General features: G+C 30.8%; 1 protein-coding gene across 1 annotated transcript; it reads left to right on the top strand.

The window, feature by feature from the left end:
• Window positions 1–8,368: 8,368 nt before the first annotated feature.
• On the top strand, window positions 8,369–16,961 carry DGAT2 (diacylglycerol acyltransferase family). The gene is made up of 9 exons (XM_011099707.3): window positions 8,369–8,816; window positions 8,903–8,977; window positions 9,125–9,210; window positions 11,318–11,424; window positions 11,510–11,665; window positions 12,345–12,431; window positions 14,950–15,047; window positions 15,401–15,488; window positions 16,667–16,961. Exons 1-9 carry the CDS (start codon window positions 8,608–8,610, stop codon window positions 16,766–16,768), a joined length of 1,008 nt encoding a protein of 335 aa, XP_011098009.1. The 5' UTR covers window positions 8,369–8,607; the 3' UTR covers window positions 16,769–16,961.
• The last annotated feature ends 1,183 nt before the right edge of the window (window positions 16,962–18,144 follow it).

The raw sequence follows: 18,144 nt of genomic DNA, 5'->3' as shown, positions 1-18,144 counted from the left end.
AGGTAAATAAATTACAACAGCTAAGCTTTAAAGAATCCTTTCTAAATCTAAACACTTGATTCCTTTATCTCTTGCGAAAATTGCTCGTGCTTATCCTTATCCCGAGTTGACTACTCCACTAAGCGTGGTCACGCTTTGTCAATTCTGTAGAAATTTCTTTGTAATCTTCCTTTTTTGCTGAATATGCAATAAAATCACATAATTAAGAATATTTTGGCTTAAAAAGAAAGATTAAATCGCTATAAAATCATTATAATTGCAGAGTTATCACTACGAGATGATAATAGGAGGAAAAACGAGAGCCTGCGAAATCAATGAGTTTGAAATTAACCTAGTTTCAAATGCGATGAAAAAGATAGAAGGAAAGATTTTTTTTAACCTTAGAGTGTGAAATGATAAAAGTAAAAATAACAAAAAAATTTCTTATATGTGAACTCTTGTGAACAATCCTTCTACTGGAGGACTCAGGCAAACTGTCTTTTCTCCCGCTGATTGGGCTGGCTTCCAAGAAAAATTCAAAAATAAGACTCTTTTGCTTCTTTTCTTCCAATCATTGCCATTAATGATTATCTCTTCTTTGCAGATGTAAATTCAAAATTCGAATCACGTCTTCACAAGAAAAGGAGGGAACTAGATAGACTGTATCCGCCTTACTGATAAGCAGGGAAATACTTCTCTTTTTGCAGGAAATCTTACCTACTCCAGTAATCCAAGTCTACAACTTGTGCTCTTGGAGTGGAGGGGAGAGTGATTATGCCCTCTAAAATTATTGGGTCAAGCCCACAAGCTAAGCATACTAACCTAGTTGGCCCATCAACAACATGGATAAAGCCCACCAGCAGGATGGATAAAATCCGTCAGCAGGGAAGAAAGGCTCACAAGTTTATCTGTTACTTTGTTGAATTGGTAGGCTCAAGAAATAAGCTCATTTTAGCAGGACACGTCATCATATAGCTAGGAGGACACGTCATGTAGTTCGCCAACATATAAGTATACATCACTTTAAAATATCTCAGGCTTGTTCCAGGTAAATTGATGGTTGATAAGCTGGAAATCTATGAATAATTGACTTCCAGATTTTTAGGCAAATTGGTAAGTTCTTGTCCAACTGGTGTATCTCTATCAATATTTATTCAAATCATCAATAATTTGTTTAGATAACAGCCAACTTCAAAAGCTTTTGATAACTTTCGGAACTCGATAATTGACTTCGTATCCAGTTCTATACAAACCTATAAATAGGACCCTCATGCAGGCATTTTATAACACCTATCCTACTCGAACTCTCACTCTCTAAACATTACTTTTTCTCTGTTTTTCGGCTGTTTTAAGCTTATAATTTGCTATCTGCACAAATATTCATCATCCTTAAGCATATCTCACCATTTATTCTCATTTTATTTCAAGTTTTCTTTTATTTCTTCTTTAATTCATTACTAACTTAAGCATCGAAATGCTAACCTCTGTTTTGCAGAGCTAGTCCTCTGATAATCTTAGAATTTTCTTGAAGATCCTTCAATCGTTGTGGTGTGGCCAAATTTCTAGTAGTCATCACTTACAACAATAAACATAGATAATAAATAAATTCAAAAATGATTTAAAATAAACTTTGAAAAAAAATAAACAAAGAATTTTAATGAGCTAAAATGCTGAAAATTTAGAAGTAGAACAATAAAGATAATGATTTTTACAGTTTCAAAATTATAATAAAATACTAGAATAGTCAATTATAAGATTTATATGTCATGCATTATTATAATAAAAAAAATTAACCCAATAGGCCCGGCCCATGCCCGATTCAAGACCAAGTGGTCTTGGACTAGTCCCATCCATTCATGAACAGCGGAATAAAGAAAATTTTTGGGAAGTTTCAATACCTGGGACCGGCCTATGACCAACCCGAATCCCAAGCAATCTTGGGCCGATCCATTCATCTTTTTATGAGTGTAATCCAATCATTGGCCAGGTTGCGCCACTGCACATCTTGAAGTTTGATTGTATGCATTTGGTATAGTGGAATACTATTTAATATATATAATATTTGATTAAGAGGGAGTTTGGCTGAATTTATATAAAAGATTTTATAAGTTGATACATCTTATAAAATATTTTTATATATAAGATGTTAAATTTTATTTTAAAAATAAATTTATAATAAAATATTTGAATAAAATAAAATTATGAAACTTATAAAATATTTGATGAGGAACGCACTTTCAACTTTTCCAAACACAGAGTTTGTCTATATACTAATTGAAGTTTATGAATTAGGGAGTTCATAAATGTACAGGTAATTGATTTATTTGTGTTGTCACAAATATATTCTTTATTCGGTGGCAAAAGTTTAAATAAATATTCTTTAAATATATTATAATAACGCTATTTAAAGGGTGTATTTATAATTTTATAAAAAAATAAAAAATATTTATATATTTGAACCTAATTTTAAAAACGTCAATACTACTTACCCTACAATTTAATATGAGATTTGGATCCATTGACGTTAATCGAATATTCATTATTTTATCTATGAATAATGGTGAAAATCTATATTTATTAACAACATATTTAATATATGAGAGTTTTCCATACCCCTTTTCTAAGTCTAAGTTGAGGGCCATATAGCATTGTTTACTAGATTGTTTTTAGGTAAATTACATTGAAAACTTTTGAAATTAGATTTAAATATTCAAATACTTTTTGCCTTTGATAAAATTAATCGTAAGGTTGTAGTTGTAATTACAACAACATCTTCCATTTAGGGGAAAAAACTTACAAAAATATCTCCTAAAAAAATTACACTAACACTTTCTGAAGAACGTATCTGTAATTTTTTAAAAAGACGTGAGGTATTTGTATATTTGAACCCAACCTCTAGGGATGTCAATGTAATATAACCTTTTTTTTAAAAAAAAAAATTACTAGTCGCCCTTGTGTGCAGTTCTCGCGAGCATATTAAATAAAACTGTAATGTGAGATGAAGAGAAAAAAAAATCTGTAATAAAAAAGAAAAAAATCGAATATAAAATATGGGGTGAAGTGATACAGAAAAAATATATTATAATTATGACTTTATTAAAGATATAAAAGTTTGTTCGAAAAACAAACATGGTACATGGAGAAGTTTGCAAAGAGAGAAAAAAAATATATATATATATATAATTGTGATATTATTAAAAAAAATTAAAATTACTATTCTGATCAAATTTGTTTTGAATAAAATGGATTTAAGGGTAAATTTGAGTATTAAAAAATAATAAGACAATTTTTTTTTTTAATAGTAATAACTCATATATCCGACAATAATGATTGGGGAAGGCTAAAATTTTCTAGTAAGCATCCTATACGATTTATCTAAACAATTTAATTAATTTTGGGTGTTACCTGACATAAACTTATGAGACGGTAATGTGAAGTTAGGTATGCAATAATTAGTATTTATTGGTAGGTATGCAATAATTAGTATTTATACGGGTAAATACCAGGGGTATTTTGAAATTTATCATAATTATAAATATTTTTTATTATTTAAAAATTATAAAAATTTCCTGAAGTTAACGATCGTATAACAGATACATCCTTCAATGGGTTATCACGAGAGGTATTTGTTAAATGAATATTAATACTAAGAAAATATTTATAATTTTTTAAATAATAAAAAATAATTATAATTATGACAATTTAAAAACAACTTTTTTATTGTTCTTTGCAAAATTACATGTACATTCTTTAATATCGTAATTGGAATTACAACTACACCCATATTCAACGGCGAAATTTTGTTAAGAAAAAAAAGGGTAAATTATGGTTGCACCCCCTGAGATTAAGTCTAATTACATAAATGTCTCATTTCTTTTGCAAAATTATAAATACATCCCTTGAGGTTGTAATTGTAGTTACAAGTACACCCCCTATTCAATGGTGAAACTTTAAGCAACCCTCCTCCCCCTATATTGCACTAACAACCCCTCAAGGGACAAAGGGTATTTGTGTAATTAAGCTTAACATCAGGGAGTGTCGATCCAATTTATGCTAAAAAATAGAAAAAATGAATAAAATTCCCCTGTGCTGTAGAAATTCAGCTATAACTTATGTATAGAAAAGATACAAAAAAGGTAAATTAATATTGAAATAAAAATAAAAAACTAAATGTTAGATCAGTTAAGTAGAATCATATAAAAAAATATTAAACAAAATATGTTCCTATTTACACCAAAAAAAATATGTTCCTTTTTGTTAAAAAAAATAAAATTTAAAAAGGAAAGTTAAACTATAGAGTAAAAATTTTAAACATAGAAAATATAATATTTATATATATATAAATTGGTGCATAAAATAAACAAAGGGTAACTACTTAATAGAAATAATGGTAGATTAAATTCAATCATACAAATAAATATTAGAAAAACCATAAGAGGAATAAATATTAAAATTATTATTTAATAAAAAATATAAGAAAATATAGATATTATTATTTCAATAACTTTTTTAAATATCATAAAAAGTAATATGTAAAATAAAATAAAATGACATTATGATAAAGAGCAAAACATTAGTTTAGCCACAGGAGACAAGGATAAAACATAAATAAATATTAAAATTTAATACACATCTATATATATATATATGAATAAATATCGGATAAATATAAAATAAATATTTTATAATTAAAATAGATAATATTTCCAACCAATAACAGTTTTTTTAATAATTACAATTCAATTATAATCTTTGATATAAGATTTCAAATAAATACAAAATAAGTATATAATCTATTAAATAAATAATTTTTCTAACCAATAAGATTTTTTCTTGATAATTAAAAATAATAATTATAGTTTTGAAAATAAGATTTAGATAAATACAATACAATACTTAATATATTTAAAATAAATAATGTTTCTAACCAATAATTTTTTTAGTAATTAAAAATTTTAAAAATACCCAAAAAAATCAAAATTGAACTAATTTGGTCGATGTTTTCGAATTTATTATACATAATTTATTGTAATTGTTCATTCTTGCCGATACGTATCCATACTTTGAAAAAGATTCTCTCTTGCTGCCATAAATACATTTGTACGCGTCTACGGCTGCAACCTAACTGCCGTAAGCATTCGAAGAGCCACATTCTTCCTTTTTTTTTTTTTTTTTTAACGAAAAACGGGATCATTATACGTCATTCTCGTGAAATTTGATGTAATTATACGTAAATATTTTGTGGTTTGAAAAATTATATCTAATACTCATGAAGTTTGCTTCCATTTAATAAACAAGTTTCTCCATTGGTTAAAATTAAGTGAATTTGTTGATATTAACAAAAAAATTGAATGAAAATCGATCTTTACTCTTGATTGACTTATTACTGACTTATAACAGGTCAAATAATTTTTTTTCAAATTAAACTACTCTTATAACGGTGAATATATATCCCTCCACATGCATTAACGTGTGAAGACGTATGAGGGTAATTTGATCATAAAAAAATTTATTTGATCTGCTATAAGTCAGTAATAAGTCAACATGGATAAATATAATTTTTTTCGGTTTTTTTATTAATATCAACAAATTCAGTGCATTGTGACTAACGGGGAATTCATTTGTTAGACAAAACAAACCTCAAGGGCGCTAGATGTAAGTTTTCAAACCACAAGGGTCTACGTATAATTAGATCAAAACCTCAGGGGAAGAAAGTGTAATTATCCCTAAAAACAATTATATATGAAAAAAAACATAAACACTATATCAATGCAGAAGAATACGAAGAATAATTTTCTGGGTAATTTACATTAATATTCTTTGAGGTTCACCCGAATTGTACAAACATTTTCTATCCTTAATAAAATTACGGGTACACTTTTTGAGAGGGTGTTTGTACAAAGTTTCAGCATTACAGGTACACTTTTTGAGAGGGTGTCTGTGTAAAGTTTCGGCATTGAACGTTAACTGTACTTGTAATTACAACTATAATTTTAAGAAATGTATTTATAGTTTTTCAAATTATAAGAGATATTTGTGTAATTAGTTCTAATCTAGGGGCGTAAATATAATTTACTTGAATTTTCGTATGTATTAAAGAACTATAAAATTTAGAAATAAATTTATTAATTAAAGAAAATAATCTCATTGCACCTAACTATTCGTATCTTTCTCGTATCTATATCTACACTAATTATCTATGTATGTCTATATGTACTATTTATTAAGAGAGAGATTCCTAGAATAACGATCATAATTGCTGAAATGTGGATTTCCTAAAAAGCCCTTGATTATATTTATTTCGTTCATAAATAATCCTATTTTTTTATTAATTAATTTTAGTAACAAATATTAAAATTAATATAATTTATTAGTTTTGATCAATTATTTATTATATATTTTCCCTTTTCATTCAATTAATAAATATAATAAAATTTTAATTATGCACACAAATTGAATGTGTTTCAATACCTATACTATTAATTAAGTGGAGTAACATTTTAATAACTACGTACCATTAGTCAACAAAATATATATTGACTAAATTACCCTGAAGCATCTTTATTTTTTCACCACCTCTTTAAGATTAATTTTTCTATTAATAATTTTTATTAATGAATATTTAGAGTTAATTTATTTTATCAATTTTGATTAGTTATTGATTTTATATGATGTTTTCATTTATTTAAATAAATAACATCCAAAAAATAAATATTATAAAAAATTAAATTATGCACGTGCATCCTTTAGACTTTAATTATATTATTTATTAAGTGTGAGGGTTTTTTAAAATAATTAATTATGGTTAGCAAAATATATAATGATTAAACTACCAAAAAATATAATATTTAAAATTATAATATTTTAATAACCTTAATGAATTAGTCATCTATTTTATTTCTCTTTCCTTGAATTAAACAAATATAATAAAATTTTAAATAAACCACATGATTAAATGTGTTCCAATCACTAATTTTTATACGAATAGTTCATCAATATATATTCTAAAATATTTAAAAATTATATAACACCATATCCTATCATGTAATAATGTTACTATGCACAAATCCGAGCATCAGGGTTCTTGCGAGGTGCCCATTCTTTTCTTTTTTTTTTCTTTTTTTTTTAAAAAATGGTGTGATCATCACGTATTGGAGATCAAATTAATTTCGTTTACAGTGAAATTGATAGAGTTGAACCTAGAAAAAAATTACTATTAACTATAATATTAATGGTTACGATTAAAAATTATGGTAAATAATTATTATTAATTACGATTAAATAAAATCGATACAAAAAATAAGTTTTTTTCACCATGAGAAAATTATTTATTATGAAGCCATAATGGAAACATTTGTCATGACATTTAATATGGTAAATATTTTAACGACCATCGTAAAAATCACGGCCAACAGCTGTTGCATGACTGTCACTACAGAAAATGCAACATTTAACCATACCTAATTGCCATGTTTGAAAACAAAATAACCGTAGAAAAATAGTGATTGACCACGGTCATGCAACAATTGTTAGCTGTAATATCTCCAATGGTGGCTAAAACATTTTGTCATGACTAAAAGTCATTTTATCATGGTTCTTAGCCATGACAAATAACTTTTTCTGGTGAAAAGTATATGTTTTACGTATATTTTATTTGACTGTGGTCAATAAAAATTATTTACCACGATTTTTAATCAATAGCTATTAAAATTGTAGTCAATAGTCACTTTTTTCTAGTGTGTGGTTAATAACTATATTCTACAGTACAGCTATTTGTTATTAACTATAGCAATTAGCCGCAGTTAAATGTTATAATTCTTTTAGTGACCTCTTTTTTTATAAGTATAATTTAAAGATTTTAAATCCTTGCACGTCGATAAGAACTCGTCTTGAAATCCAAGTCACTTGTGCCATTATGTGACATCTAGGGGTGTGAACAATTCGATAAACTGACCTTACTGAATCGAACAAAAAAATTAGCTGCGTACTGATTATTCAATCGAAAGTTCAGTTCTGTATGCGATACTCAATTTTGGTTAAATTCGATATTTGGTATAGTATAGTAATTAGTACCGATAAATCGTACCATACCAATATCAAAATTAAATTATCTACATAATTATAATAACAATAAGTTATATATATAATTATTAAACATCAATTTATTTACAGAAAGAAACCTAAATGTAATTATTTTAATTAACACAATTAAATAACAATACATCATTTTAAAGTTGGAATGAGTTTTAGGGAAGGAGCACGGTCAATGACTCAACAACATCATTAGCCCCTTTCCAAGAAAAGGCCATTTGCTGAGGATTAGCCCAAAGGACAAGGAGCAGAAAACCGCCCGCAAGACATTTGACATGTAAACACGTCAGGGCACGTGGCTTAGATGTTGTGGGACTTTTAGGCTGCATCCAGAAAGTGTTGGCTGCAAACTAGCTGCAATAAAGGACGCTACTTCCAACTTCCCAGACGCCACTGGAACACGGACGGTACTTCCAAGAAGCCCACTTCGAAAACTCTCCCAATTCACTGGTTCTTGCCTGCATCGTTGCATTCAGGCTCTATTCTTGTTTACTGGGTCGCCCAGCATTTTCTTGGGCTGGTTGGGGGCTACTTTCCATGGCGTTGGAGGCAGACGGGGATGTCGGGCAGCGGAAATCGCCGTCTGCTGAGGCCGCGGCGCCCTCGACCCCAGCGGAATTTAGGGGCTCTCAGGGACCGGTTCTTCATACGATATTGGCGCTTGTGTTGTGGTTGGGTTCGGTTCATTTCAACGTTGTGGTCGTCCTCGTTTCCTTCATCTTCCTCCCGTTTCAGAAAGCACTCGGGTTGTGTGTCAGTGTGTTTGTGGTTGTGTAGGTGTGTTTCTGGTAACTTCTGTCATCTGAAAAATGTTTTGTGGTGTTCGTTTCAGAGTTATCGGATTGCTTCTGATACTGATGGTGATTCCAATTGATGAGAGGAGCAAATTGGGTCGGAAGTTATCCAGGTACTTTTTTGCAATTTGCTACGCATTAGTGGCTTTTTCTGTTGATTATCTAATCTGAATCTTTTTTCATTTGTTGTGTATTTGAATACATGATCTCTTGATCATTCTGTGCTAGTGGGTTAAACATATTGGTAAATGATTTATCAGGTATATATGTAAGCACGCGGTTGGTTATTTCCCCGTGAATTTGTATGTGGAGGACATCAAAGCTTTTGATCCTAATGAGGCCTATGGTAAATCTAGTTTTTTGTTTTTCTCCCTCTTTTTCTTCCATTTGTGGTTCATATGTTATAAGTTATTTAACTAATGAAACCCAAAGGATATAAATTTTATTCCTTTTCCTCTATGGTGAAGCTAGTGTTTTTTTTTATGGTCGGGAACTCCGTTAATGTATCACAATATTTGTGACATTTCCTGAACCATCCTCTTGGATCATGCCCCCTAGGCGCTTCAACTTATGGAAATGGGTGGTTGTTGGATTTGGAGCCTGCGAATCATCCAGGAGTTAGTGTTTTGTCTGTTGGTAATGATGCAGTGGGCTGGATTTTGGTGGTTGTGGGTTTGTAGCAATAGTAATTCATGTTGGAATTTTGGGTAAATTGACATTGATCAGATCAATCTAGAGGGAGCTTCGGATTGCTCACAATCTTGATCTCCATGTTGAACCGAAACTGGCTGCTCAAGGACATTCAGGGTTGCTTATGATATTGTAAATTGGGACCTAACCTACTATCTGAGAAACCACATTGGGATTGGCCGGGTGGTCCTGAAGCAAAGATCCTCCATCAATGGTAACTTGGTAAAGATCAAGCGGAGCGAATACACTCCAATGGTTAAATTGGTAAACATCAAGAGAGGTATACAAGATTACAAAACTTGGGCTTGCTGAATACTGAAAGTGCATACTTCTAGGAACCTGATTAGGTTACTTATAGTATTAGCTCGTGTGAAGTCAAGTATTGTTTTTACTTTGGCAGTTCCCTCACATAAATCTACTATGACTGTATGCATGTGGCAGCAATTTTAGTAAGCTGTTATTAAGGGTCTCAGTTAAGACTTCTAAGATGTGATGTTTCTTATTAATGTTTGCAAGCTGATGAGAACCAATAACCTTCATTCTGGCTGATTCATTTTGTGACATTGATTTCATTTCCCTTAGAGACTCCTGTAATTTCTTGACTCTAGTGCCCTTTGTCAGGGTCTTGGCTGGATTAAACCTCGACCTGGCCACCGATTGTAACTTACAAAGTTGATACAATGATGTTCTCCAGAAGTTTTAAGTTTGGAAGCAACTTATAGATCACACAAGAAGAATGAAGATGAAGGATATGTGAGAAAATTTTGGATGAGAAAACCAACTTGTAATTTAAATTTATAATGCAGGTGATAACTATGGATTTCAATAATCATTAGTATAGGTAACAACCAAGGTCCTTGAGCCTCTCTGTGAAAATATGTGGTCCTCTCTAGTGCTTTACATGCTGTGTCAAATGGTGTTGCTCAAACAACTTGTTAGGCCAGTTCCCTTTTATATCATTTGGGCCTTTAGTGCATGACTCCTAGTTTGAAACTCGACAATTTCCAAGTTCTATTATGATGGATTTGCGGGCAACAGTTTTGTACATTGAACTTCTAGATCGATATCCATTTGCATGTGCCAAAAGTTTAATGCATTGCCATTCTTCTTTTGCCTCGTATTTTAACAAGATACATGATGAGGAACCTGGCATGATTGCAATGGGCAAGAGGCACATAAAAGCTCGGATTAGGAATGTGAAATTGAAGGATGGTGATGTGATGATTGCTGCACTGGACATGCAAGAGTCCCAATGGATTCCTTAGGAAAGCTTCATTTGACACCATAAAACTTTAAGCAAATCGGTTCAAATGGCTATGATCTGGATTTGCCAGAGGATTCGTGTAAGTACTGTATCTGGTGCCATTGTAACACCGCTGAAATTATTCCTACACAGCGATGGTGGTGTGGCTTGACCTCCATCAGAACCATGAATAAGAGAACAACATGAAATATGAATGGTGACAGACAGTCTCTATGGGAAATGAAAGTTATGAAAAGTTATCTTCCATTAGGGTAGGGGATCACTAATGATGAGTTTCAAACCTTTCTTACTGTATTGTAAATGCAATCCGAAGTAGATCCAAACATTTTCTTTGTTTGTTATAGTTCTGATTTAACATACAGGATATTATGAACCGTGGAAGTAGGTAATAGTTTCTTGCTCATTTATGCTAGTTCATGACATGTCTGGCTAATAGTAGCCAAAAATTTTTAGACAACGGAGCTCTTGTCTTACAGAAATTTTGAACCTATCCTTGCAGTTTTTGGTTATGAACCGCATTCAGTTTGGCCTATTGGAGTTGTTGCACTTGCTGACCATACAGGTTTCATGCCTCTCCCGAAAATGAAAGTTCTTGCGAGTACTGCTGTAAGAATTGCATGCTTATACGTATGATGAACTCATAATATTTACATGTCATAACTACATGTAACAAAGAAGAAACTTTGTTCAGGTGTTCTACACTCCACTCCTCAGACATGTGTGGTCGTGGTTGGGACTTGCACCAGCCACAAGGAAAAATTTTACTTCCCTTCTGCTGTCTGGTTATAGCTGTATCATAGTGCCAGGGGGAGTTCAGGAGGCCTTCTATATGGAGCGTGGCTCTGAGGTTTATCCTTTACAACTCATTAACTTTCTGCTCAGGACACAGTTTTTAATAGTGCGTCAACTTGAACATTAACTAATCACAGCATCTCCTATTTTCCTGCTGTCTCATTTCCTTTTTTGGCTTTTCAACATATATTCAAGAAATATGTGCTCTACCTATTATTTCTCAACCACATTTTGATCTATTGAGTTTTGATCAGATCATGCTTGTTGTTGTTCAGGTGATGGTTTTATAGTGTAATATTATTGGCCTAGTTTTCAGCAATCCTTGGCATTACCTCTCCTAGTGAAAGCACACTGTTTGCAGAATGACATTGAAACAGATAAAAAGGAACAAAGACGAGAAAAAAGTACCAAGAAAAAAGGAACTGGTTTGGTGTTTAGCAGCACCAGTTGATCGTAGAAAGCATCATTTTGAACTTTTAGAATTTGCAGCGATATCTTTAAACAGTGGATATATCATTTTTTACCAGATTGCACTAGCTGATGTGTGGCAAAGAAGAATGTTTAGTTATTGTATCCATTTCTTTTGTCAGAGGTGGTTTGGGGGGTTGTGTGTGTTGGTGGCACATGTCCCTCGTACATATGTGAGAGAGTTGAAATAAGTGTGGCTTCTTTCCTTCCATTCTATCCACAATCACCTACCTCCAGTGGCTAAATTTTCTGCTTCTCAATGTCAGATTGCGTTTCTTCAAAAAAGAAAGGGATTTGTACGTATTGCTATCGAGACGGGCAAACCGCTGGTTCCTGTTTTCTGCTTCGGTCAGGTATCACTTTTCTATTGTTCGTTGTTATGTTGGTATAAAAATGCTTATATATCTGTGCAGGACTAGCCCATTATCACCTGCCAAAACTCATTGTGTAACATTTACATATGAAATATATCTATTATCGTGAAATACAATCAGGCTTTTCCTATTGATTACTGCTTTCATGTTTTATCGACTTTATGGGCAAATATTATTAGTTTTCTAAGCTATTATCTATGTTCTATATGATTCTTGCTTCTGCATATATGCCGCAATATATGTTAAATGCTAAACTATTACAATAACTAGGTTCGATAGCAGTTAGGCTAGCATCGGGACACAGCCGTAAAGGACCGTTGGGGCCCCTTTGGTCACCATGATGTATATTTGTGTTCTTGAGAGTTCTGATGTTTGAAAGACCTTTCTACGCATCTAACTCTCATAAAATAAGACCAGGATCATGTGACAAAAATCTAGAATGCCATGCCAAAATGTTTAGAATAATTATGGATGCAACCTCATGAAGCTAGACTTCGAAGGATTAAAGCCTGCAAACTTCTAAACTAAAATCAAGCATAAGCTACATAACACACCACTGCTCTCTTAGCTAATGAAATGTGACATAACATACTAACATGTGAAGAAATTACCTCAATGCACTTATAGATTGTAAAAAGCAGATGGAAATAAAAAATCAAAACGAGGATTTTTTGGAATCAAAATAAAATTTTGCCCGAGTGTAAGTGCAAAATTTAAGTGTCACACTTTGCATGTATAGTCTTTTCTTGATATATCTATATAGATAGTATGAATGCCCTGAAAGTTCATTTCATATTTTGATTCGCCTCAGTGAACCTATTGCTTCTATTAATTTACTTTGTATATTTATTACTTCCTATTAATTACTTTTTGTATTTATCAATTCATTTTCGTTATTCTTTTACATTCTCTCCACAATGTAATTTACCTGCTAAAATCAGGAAAATTGAAGAGACACCACAACTTTTATCTCTTTGTTGATTATATCTGTATCTCTATTATGAATGCATGGACACTTCTTTGAAAATTTTTGACATCTCTATGATAAGACTATTCTTGGTGGTATTTTTCTAAATGAATATTATTATTATCTTAAATTTTAATTTTGATCATATCTTTTGTTAATAATTTGAGTGTAAACATTAAAGATAAAAATTAACATTACCAAAAACTTCCAAAAATTGTGAAAAGATTTAAAACTCATATCATGATAATTAGTCATATTTGATTTTATATGCAGTTCCAAGGTGTTCAATGTTTTGATACTATTAACTAATGAAATTACTTCGACATTAAATTGGAAATAATAAGTTTAATTTGCTTTATGATGTGGATATTGAAAATTAATACCCCATCATAAGAAACTTCTATCAGGATATGCATTTTAATTTTGTACTTATTGTTGATGTATCTCATTTTGTTTGAATCAGTGATTTTTTTACTTATATTTCTAAAATTTCATATAACTCATGGTTTTAATTACTTTTTTTCCTTACTTTTTAAGTTTACTAAATTGATTCATGAAATAATTGAGTATAATTGTCTTGCATTAATACTGTAAAAGAAAATTTGGATATCAGCAAATAACAATATAACATATGGTGTTTTATAGTATTTTACATTTAGTAGATTATTTGATCATACATTTACATTCTGATAAACAAGTTTAATTATTCACGAATTTAAGATGAATCATAAAAGAATTATTTCTAATGGACAACTAGCGAGCTGGGTTAGGTAAGTAGTCTCAAAAACTAAGTATTATTTCCAAAACCTCAAAAACATAATAACATGTTTTTATTCATATGATATGATTCTCAAATATTTTGAAATTATAAATATTCTTCTGCAGACAAATGTAGAGGTACAAAATTCTACCTAAAGATTACATGGAACTTATTCATGAAAAGAATTTAACTACCAAAGAAAAATTGAACGTTAAGAAACTATTCTGAAAAGCAAGTATAAATTTCAAGAATATTTGTACGTATGCAGTATCTTTTGTCTCTTTGTAATACATTTGTGTGTATAAATATATGAAACGGACAACCAATAATACAACCTTTAATATTGAAAAATTAAAATAAGTATATGTATATATGAGTTTATAAATTTTAAATCATACTTATAAAAATTGATGTAATTTTTTTATGAATTGGAAGAATAAAAATTTTCCTATAAAAATATCTATGAAAAATATATTAATCAGAATAGTTAAAATTAGCAATAATAATGAATTTTATTGTTATTAATTCATATTCTTGATTACAATAATCAAAATATCTTGTAATTGTTGACTTATATTTCACACCAATTTTATGAATTTAATATTCTTTAAAAATTATTTGCAGCACGCTGTAATTTACAAGTTCAATAAAGATTACAACGATACCTGATTGTTGTTGAATATCATTAAATTATTTGTCATTAAATAATGGTTTTTGGCCCTTTCCCAGATGCCTTATATTAGTTAATGTTTGATTGTTTCATTATACAGTCTGATGTGTACAAGTGGTGGAAGCCTAGCTGGAAACTTTACAGGGAATTCGCTCGAGCTATAAAATTTGCACCAATCGTTTTCTGGGGTGTACTAGGGTATGTTCTAATTTAGAAGACTGTGCTACTGGTTTTATGATATTGTTTCTGTGTCTCTCAGCTTCTTAGTTTACAATCAGCAGCAAATGATATTCTTGTTCAAATCTGACAAACTTTTTGCAGAAGATGATTTGTCATATGTTTCTGCCCTGGTATTTTAGGCTTTGAATAGATCTAGCAATATTAGAGAGTGAAAAAACAGAGAACTGTAGTTGAAAACATAATTTTGTTCGACATCAAGCGACATCACTAAAACACAATTACTGATGTTGGAGATCTTACGAGGGAGAATTGAATATTTTAAAGAGTGCTTATTTATGCTAATGTTCCATATTCTTTTGGTTCTTTTGCAGTTCACCTCTACCTTTTAGGCGTCCGCTACATGTGGTAGTTGGTCGACCGATTCTGCTCAAAAAAAATCCGCAACCAACTGAGGAAGAGGTGTGCTTCGTATAACCCGTTGTGCATATAATCTTCATTTTGGCTAATGTTATGAAGTAGATTGGCTCTTGTTTCAATTATGCTGTAAATCCTCCTTTGAGTCATATGTACTAGGTAGCGAGAATAAAGGGCAACAAATAGGAGTCTACAGGGACCATGTGAAAAATTCGTCAAAGGCTCAACCACTACTATATAGCATTCCTCAAATAACCATCCATTCTATAAGCTTTCTTGAAGAACTTTCTTCTAGTGTTTATGGTATTTCAGGACCTTTCGTCGATGAAATTGGAAATTCCCTTTTTGAATAATACTGTTGTCTATTGCATTTAGTAAGGGAAAGTGCAGACATAGGATCCATGTTGCAAAATTAGATAACAGAATTCTAGGAATCAAAATATTCTTGGAATAAAAAGTGAAACTACAGAAAAACAGAAAGTTGAATACTAGAATCCCTAAAATCTTAGATATTGTCAACTTTCTAACCTCCCTTTGAAGCTGGTAAATGTTACCCGCTTGACCAGATTTCAGTCGAGTAGCGTTTTCAATAATGTTTCAGTGAGTACATTGACTTCTTGCAACTTCTATAATGGAAATTGCTTTGGCCAAGCAATCAAGTCAAGTCTATGATTCTTGGTACATTCTAAGTTGATTTGTCTTCGGATGAGATGACTTGTACCATACCTTGTAAAGGGGAGAAAAGGATTTTACCACTCATCTCTGATACCACACCATTTTAGTATTATGTAGTTCAAAATGCTCTGTTTATGTTAATGTACGATAGAAATAACTTCTTTTCTTAAATGAAATATTAGCTGGTTCCTGCAAACATTAGTTCTATGGATGATTGTATGTCTTTGAGATAATCCTTGCTACTAGACAAACCACTTCTATCAGAGAGCAGTTCAGATTACAGGCCAAGTGAATTGCAAATGTTCTTCCATCTTTGATCATGATTTATCGTACCTTTCATACAAGGAAATTTCCTGAATTTGCATGATTGGCATAAATATGAAATTGGGGCAGAGAACTGTCGCACCACCTTTACGGACATACCGTACATTTCAAAAGGATATTTTAGTTCTGCTTTCTTATAGTTGTTTGTTTCCGTTGTCAAAATTCTGATGTCGAACATCAAGGCTCACTCTTTCCTTTTTCTCCTAACCTTGGATTCTTGCTAGGTTGCCGAGGTCCATTCCCAGTTTGTCGAAGGACTTGAAGGTCTGTTTGAAAGGCACAAAACGAGGGTCGGCTGCACTGACGTACAGCTTAGAATCCTGTAGTAGTATCAGATTCTTCTATTAGTCATTTATTGTTGTACATGTAATGATACTATGTAATATTTGAGGTGCTTAGCACCTATCCTAGTGTTCTTTAGTACTCAAAGCTTCATGATCCCTTGTAAGCAGTTGGACAATAATTTTCAATATATCAAACATTACAAGAGTCATCAAAAGATGATGACCATTTGAGAAATGAAGTTTTGATTTGATCACATATATGATATATGCTTTTACTAAGCAGGACCTAGGGGTGTTCAACAAGTTTATCGGGCAGCCTCAATCGATCGGTCCAATTCAAATCGCACTGCAATTGGCGGGTTAATGATGATTTGGGATAGTAAAAAAAGACCACATTTTAATAATTGGATTTGGTTTTATATTTATTTAAATTGCATAGACAACGTTTGACTGCAATAATAATAAGAAGAAGAACGCCACCAACAACAATAATAAATACACTACTATTCTTATATGTTTATATGAAGTTTTGGTAGTAAAAAAATTAGTATTTAAGAAAATAATAATAATTATGATAATTTTTATTGGTATTATATAATATATCTATCTTCTTTTATATTATAAATGTGTGAATGATTTGTCATGTTTTATGTTTCTTCCTTCTTTTGCAATGTCAATTATATCCTTTCATGTAATAATAGAACTGCAAATTTATATATCCCCTCCCTTAATGTTTGGTGTAATTACATGTAGACCTTTTGTGGTTTTAAAAAATTAAATCAGCACCCTTGAAGTTTGTTTTCATCTAATAGATAAGTCCCTTCATTAGTCAAAATTTATCTCATTTGTTGATATTTAAAAAAATGGGAAAGAAATATATATTTACCCCTCATTGACTTATTACTGACTTATTACAGGTCATATAATTTTTTTAATGACCAAATTACCATCATACATCTTCACGGATTAATGCATGTGAGGAGGTATATTTTCACTTGTATAAAGGTAGTTCAGTTCGAAAAAAATTGTTTGATCTGCAATAAGTCAATCGAGGGTAAATATCAATTTTCATTAAGTTTTTCTGTTAATATCAATAAGTTTAGTGAATTTTAACTAATAATTGGACTTATTTGTTGGACAGAAGCAAACCTCAAGGTGCTAGATGTAATTTTTCAAATTATATGGAGTCTATATGTAATTATATCAAACTCAGGGGAGGAAAGTGTAACTATCTCTAAGATTGCATTTGGATTGAAGGATTTGAAATATGTCATAACAAATCCTTTGGACATATTTGGATAATTTTAAATTTAAAGAATTTCAAGTTCCTTTCAAAACAGAGTTATTTAAAATTCTTTTTCCAAGTACAAATTTACAATTCAAATACACCCTAAAAATAGTAAAAATATTAATACTAA

The sequence above is a fragment of the Sesamum indicum genome, linkage group LG13 (assembly GCF_026168435.1).
Source record: "Sesamum indicum cultivar Baizhima isolate 11 linkage group LG13, ASM2616843v1, whole genome shotgun sequence".
NCBI classification, from domain to species: domain Eukaryota; kingdom Viridiplantae; phylum Streptophyta; class Magnoliopsida; order Lamiales; family Pedaliaceae; genus Sesamum; species Sesamum indicum.
The sequence above is the reverse complement of the archived record's forward strand: the minus strand, read 5'-3'. Positions and strand labels throughout refer to the sequence as shown.

What these genes read in the sequence shown, in the direction of transcription:
- DGAT2 (XM_011099707.3), top strand. Translation starts at nt 8,608, where the DNA reads ATGGCGTTGGAGGCAGACGGGGATGTCGGGCAGCGGAAATCGCCGTCT. An exon ending in CCGTTTCAGAAAGCACTCGG is followed by an intron (nt 8,817 to 8,902) that starts GTTGTGTGTCAG and finishes TGTTCGTTTCAG; the next exon opens with AGTTATCGGATTGCTTCTGA. An exon ending in TTGGGTCGGAAGTTATCCAG is followed by an intron (nt 8,978 to 9,124) that starts GTACTTTTTTGC and finishes ATGATTTATCAG; the next exon opens with GTATATATGTAAGCACGCGG.